The 6034-nt window shown below is 33.1% G+C and overlaps 1 protein-coding gene across 1 annotated transcript; it reads left to right on the forward strand.

The window, feature by feature from the left end:
• The first annotated feature begins 3107 nt into the window (after positions 1-3107).
• On the forward strand, positions 3108-5345 carry LOC114190211 (geraniol 8-hydroxylase-like). The gene is made up of 3 exons (XM_028079008.2): positions 3108-3259; positions 3541-4433; positions 4628-5345. The coding sequence occupies exons 2-3, from the start codon at positions 3543-3545 to the stop codon at positions 5201-5203; spliced, it is 1467 nt and encodes a 488-aa protein (XP_027934809.1). The 5' UTR covers positions 3108-3259; positions 3541-3542; the 3' UTR covers positions 5204-5345.
• Positions 5346-6034: the final 689 nt, after the last annotated feature.

Raw genomic sequence — 6034 nt, forward strand, 5'->3', positions numbered from 1 at the left:
CATTTGCAAGGTTATTTATAAAAGGTGTTGCTGTATATCAGTATATGCAACAGAATACACGATAAAATATCACAAAAAATTGTCGGTGTCTCAGTTAAGGTAGTAAAAAAAAAGAAATGTCTCAGTTAAGGTAGTAAAAAAAAGGAACAGAATACAGAGGGTGTTACTATATTCATTTTTATTTTGGAATAAAAGTTTATATCTATTTTTGTTTTATATCTACGTGTATCAAAACATAATATAAAGGTTATAGATGACTTGATAAAGTAACGATTTATACAGACTGGAGATTGATTGTTTAAAGTTGTAATAAAATGAAAAGTATGAATTTAAGAATTCAAGCTTTCAAAATAAGAGAAAATAAAAGCATGTGCAACAAAATAAAAATTTTCAAATAAAAATAAAATTTTAAATTATCTAATAAATGATAATTAACTTTTTCATTTTCATATTGGATTTAAAAAATTGATATCACTGACAGTAATATGCATGCCAATAAGAACAAAGTCCAAATTCTCTAATAGTTTTCTTTTGCGGTTCTATGCTAAACATTAAAAATACACTATGTTGAATTTTAAATATTTTTTTAATATATTTCAAAATGTTAAAATTAGTTGTAATCAATGTATTACGAAGGTACACTAGAGAAACAACACAAAAGAAGAATTTGGATTCTTTGTTGGTTTTCTTATGCTGTTTCTCTACTGTGTCTTCATAATACACTGATTACCACTCATTTTGACATTTTCAAATATATTAAAAAGATATTTAAAATGTCAGTACAATATATTTTTAATGCTCAGCAGATGACAGCACCAACAAAACCAGTAAAGAATATGGACTCCACAAAAGAACCAAGCAGAGAATCCAAATTCATAAAAACATGGAACAAAGTTGATTGAATATTATTGATACTTCAATGCATACCCAAAAATATGGAACAAGTTGAACGCGAGAGAGACTTAATTGCCATGTTTATTTTCAGTAGAGATGTCAAAATGAGTTTCAACCCGTGAGCCAACCCGGCTCACCATGGGTTCGAGCCGGGTTGGGTTGAGAAAAATTCAACTTTTTCAAAAGTTGGTTGAACTCAACCCGGCTCACTTAACCCACGGGTTAAACGGGTTTGAGCCGGGTTGAAGGTGGGTTGGCCCACTTAACCCACCAACATTTTTTTACAATTTTTTTAATTTTTTTTAAAATTTTTTTTAATAATTATTTACTATTCCTATTATATTTGTTCACAATTTCATATTTTTAAATACTAGAATGTTGCTTAATTATATTTGAATAGTTTAAATGTTTAATTAATTTGATTGTCAAGTTATATATATGTTGATACTTTAATCTTTATAGTAAATTACTCAAGTAATCGTCTTATAAACAATTTTTTCTAAATTAGCATGAAAAAAATATATAATTTTTTTATTTATATTTTGTTGAATAGCATGAAAGAAAATTTGTAATATTAGCCATGCTTCCTTAGACTAATGGATACTTTCTTGGAAATAATTCTTCATATATTGGCGGTGAACATGATCAAAATATTGGTTCTTGATTTTAGTATGATTGTCATTTCATGAGTTACTTAAAAATTTATTTAAATATTTGAATACTATAAAAAATAAAAAAAAATAATTTTTTAGGTGGGTTGGTGAGCCAACCCAATTAACCCACCAACCCGTGATGGGTTGAGCCGGGTTACAGAATTTCTGGCTCACCAGAAAGTGAGTCGGGTTGGGTTCACTCATTTTCAACCCGACTTGTGGTGAGCCAACCCGTGTGAGCCGGATTGACCCACTTTGACATGTCTAATTTTCAGCAGAACTAATATAACTAAAAGGGCTACTACGTAAAAATTGTGAGGTTGCTTTCACCTTATTTTTGCTCCTTAACAATATCATGGGTTAGAGTTCTTCAAAAAATAATCCATAAACACTAAAAAGTTACATTAACCCTTAATATACATTTTAAAAGAGAATAAAAATGAGAGATTTATAAGTTATATGATATAATAAGAAGAGCAATGTGAAGAAGTAAAATTTAGCTCAATAATAAAATTGGTTTCTAAGATAAAATGTTCACTCACTTATATACTATATATCTTGAATGTGAAACTAAATTTTAATGGGTAGCCTGAGTGGTCCGATAGCGGATGACACCATAAGTCCAACAAATAACAAATTTCATTAAGATAAGTTTAAACTCATGACTTTGATATCACATTAAGAGGTGAACTTTAAGTTTAACTTATAACCCTACAAAATTGATTTGTAAGGTAAATTTTTGATTCACTTGTATATTATGAAATCACCTTATCTCTAGTCAATAAAAAACTTCTAATAAGATAATAAAAATCAAATATATATAATAAATATAAATAAATTTAAGGTAATTATTATTCTTTATTGTATTTTTCAATGTTTGGACTATCCATCTTTTTCATATTCCTCGTGACAAGTGGATCAAAAATAAAGGGAAAAGAGAAATTTACATGTGTTTTCATTTTCATGACACACAATAACTAAAACGAGGGACATAAAAAAAACTGTATAAATTACTTGATAAATAACACTTTTTTACATGCATAATGACAATGACCAATGACCAAGAATATTTTCTCAAGTGTGACTTCGTTCTTAAATATTCTCTTAGATAACGATATTTTGATAAAAAAAAATTAACACAATTTGACAAATTATCTTTTTAAGTAAAAAGAATATTACTTTATTATTTCATTTTGGTTAAAAAATAAAAATTTAATCTGTTTAATTCTATTTATGGAAACGTCGTTAAGTTTGTCAAAAAAATAAATTTTCATTCTCTTGAAAGAAACATTTTACAAATCGAGAGTATTTTTTATTTGTATTAAAAGTATTTATGCATCTTTACTCCTTATAGGCATTTTAATTTTGAGTCAATGTAGTACTCAACACTCACCCTAATTTTCAAAAACGAGAAAAGTTAAATATAATGAAATAAGTGTAGTGAGGAGGAGAGAGAAACAGATAAAATATGTGTGTTCCCTGAGTCAAGGTACAACAAGAAGTGCAGAGTAATGAAGGTGCAACAAGTGTCTAACCGCGTTAGTGCTACCTTTGATAAATGTTTCATTAATAGTTCAAACTATAACACACGTGATTTTAGTGGTGATAATTCTGCTGTTTATCTCGTCCACGGCTAGAGCATGGTTTCTATATAAGGAGGAGAATCCTTGGGAGTTTGGTATCTATCTTAGGGCTTAATCGAGTAAGAGAAAGTGAGTCAATTTCTCCTCACCTATTTCAGTCTCTTTCCTTTCCTCTTTCCATCGCAGTTCAATATCATGCATCTCCCATCATAAAACCATGGCCTTATAATAAGATTTCAAATCTGGAAAATAGTGATGTTGTACCCATTATACTGAACATGATTCTTCTTATGTGTGTGTGATTATCCTTTTATTGCAATTATTGCTACGTGTTTTGTCTATTTACCTAACATAATTTTCCTTTTCCATATATCTTACGTACACCTTTTTTTTCCTCTATTTGACCACAGATATGGACACTGTAGCCACTACTGCACTGATCTTCATGTTGGCATGCGCCATCATGCATGGTCTTCGTTCACTCTATGCAAGGACCAGAAAATCGAACTACAAGCTCCCACCAGGACCATCCCTAGTCACCATCATCAGAAACTCTCGTCAACTGTACAAGAAGCCACAGCAGACAATGGCCAAGCTTGCCAAATTCTATGGCCCCATAATGCGTTTCACCATCGGCCAATCAACCACCATAGTAATCTCTTCGACAATCGCCGCCAAAGAGATTCTCCAAACCCATGACACCCTATTTTCCGACAGAACAAACCCCGACATCACAACCTCCTACAACCACAACCATTACAGCTTGGTCTTTCTCCCTGTCTCACCCCTCTGGCAAGAACTCAGAAAAATCTGCCACGGAAACTTGTTTTCCGCCAAAACCCTTGACGCAAGCCAGGACCTTAGACGCACGAAACTGCAGGAACTGCTCACTGATATCCGCCAAAAAAGCCTTGCCGGCGAAGTGGTGGATGTCGGAAGAGCAGCATTCATGGCCTGCATTAACTTTTTGTCGTACACTTTTGTGTCAAAGGATTTTGTTCCCTCTGTAGGTAATGGTGAGTACAAGCACGTTGTGGGGACTCTCTTGAAAGCAACAGGAACGCCGAATCTGGTGGATTACTTCCCGTTTTTGAGGGTTTTCGACCCACAAGGCATAAGAAGACACACCACGAATTACATAGACAAGTTGTTCGATGTGTTGGACCCCATAATCGATGAACGCATGAAGATGAGGCAAGAGGAGAATTATGTCACCAGCCATGACATGCTTGATATCTTGCTTGACATTTCTCAAAAGAGCAGCGAAAAGATACACAGAAAGCAGATCAAACATTTATTCCTTGTACGTACATGCATCCCTCTTTCGTCTCTTTCTTTTCTTTTTTCTGTGTTTCATTAGATCTGTACTTTCTGCTATTACTTTTCACGGAAATCACTCAAATTTTAAAATATAAATATATAAAAAAAATCCATTTATTTATTTATTTATCTTACATCTTACACCATAATTATTTACCTATGGGTGCATGGTGACAGGATCTACTGGTTGCGGGGACTGATACGACGGCGTACGGCTTAGAACGGACGATGACGGAGCTAATGCACAGCCCGGAGGCGATGCGGAAGGTGAAGAAGGAGTTGGCGGAAGTGATCGGAGTGGGGAAGGCGGTGGAGGAATCGGACGTGGCGAGGCTTCCGTATATGCAAGCGGTGATAAAAGAGAGTCTCCGCATGCACCCACCGGCGCCGCTTCTGCTTCCGCGAAGGGCGAAAACAGACGTGGAAGTGTGCGGGTGGACGGTGCCAAAGGGTGCTCAGGTGCTGATAAACGAGTGGGCCATAGGGAGGAGCCCGGAGGTGTGGGACGATGCACATGTGTTCTCGCCGGAGAGATTCTTGGACTCCGACATCGACGTGAAAGGTCGACACTTTAAGCTGACGCCGTTCGGCAGTGGCCGCCGCATCTGCCCTGGCTCTCCACTCGCCGTCAGAATGTTGCACCTCATGCTGGGTTCTCTCGTTAACTGCTTCGATTGGAAACTCGAAAACAACATGGAACCTAAGGATATGGACCTGGATGAATCGCTTAGGGCAATTCCTGTTCCACTGTAAAATACCAGATTCTGCCTTTAACTGTTTCTGTTTATTTCCCTGTGTGTTTGTTTTTTTTTTCTTGCTTCTTTTCTGAACTATTTTATTGTACTCTAATTTCTGTCATTAAATAATATTGATTACTTGTCTCCGTTGTTATTAATTTTCATGTATCTTTAATTCTTATTAGCTAATAAATGAATTTGTTTACTGTAAAATAGTCTGAATATACAAGCTTATGTTTCTCAAAGTGGGAAAAAGAAAAAGATAGGTAGAGAAGGCAGAAAAATCCGCCTTATAGGTATTGTCTAAATCCGTTTTAACGCCAAATTTTCACATAGATTCGATACGAGGAATTCCTGATGTTTTTAATTAGATACGGAGATGGAGATGTATATATCTCTCTCGTTTTCATTTTCATCCTACTCTCCATATCCGTCAAAATATTCCGTACCCGTTAAAATATTTATCTCATTATATTCTCTTATTCGTTTAAATTATTAAACTATTTCATAATCAATTAATTAAAATTTTATATATATATATATATATATATATATATATATATATATATATATATATATATATATATATCTTTTATTTTTTATTTCTTCTAATTGATTGATTTGGCATAAAATTTATTTACATTTTTAATATATTTTTCATTTTATCCTAACTTTTATGTAATTATGTTCAAATGATGTATTTCAATTAAATATTTTTTATGTCTTAATTTGAATATTTTTATTTATTATATATTTTCTTTTCACATAAAAATGTTTAACACTCCCAATTTAAGTATTCAATAGCATAAATATTTAATTTATTACGTAATATAAAAAATTTATCCTT

This window comes from Vigna unguiculata, chromosome 7 (assembly GCF_037176805.1).
Source record: "Vigna unguiculata cultivar grain cowpea cultivar isolate G323 ecotype 2 chromosome 7, ASM3717680v1, whole genome shotgun sequence".
Classification (NCBI taxonomy): domain Eukaryota; kingdom Viridiplantae; phylum Streptophyta; class Magnoliopsida; order Fabales; family Fabaceae; genus Vigna; species Vigna unguiculata.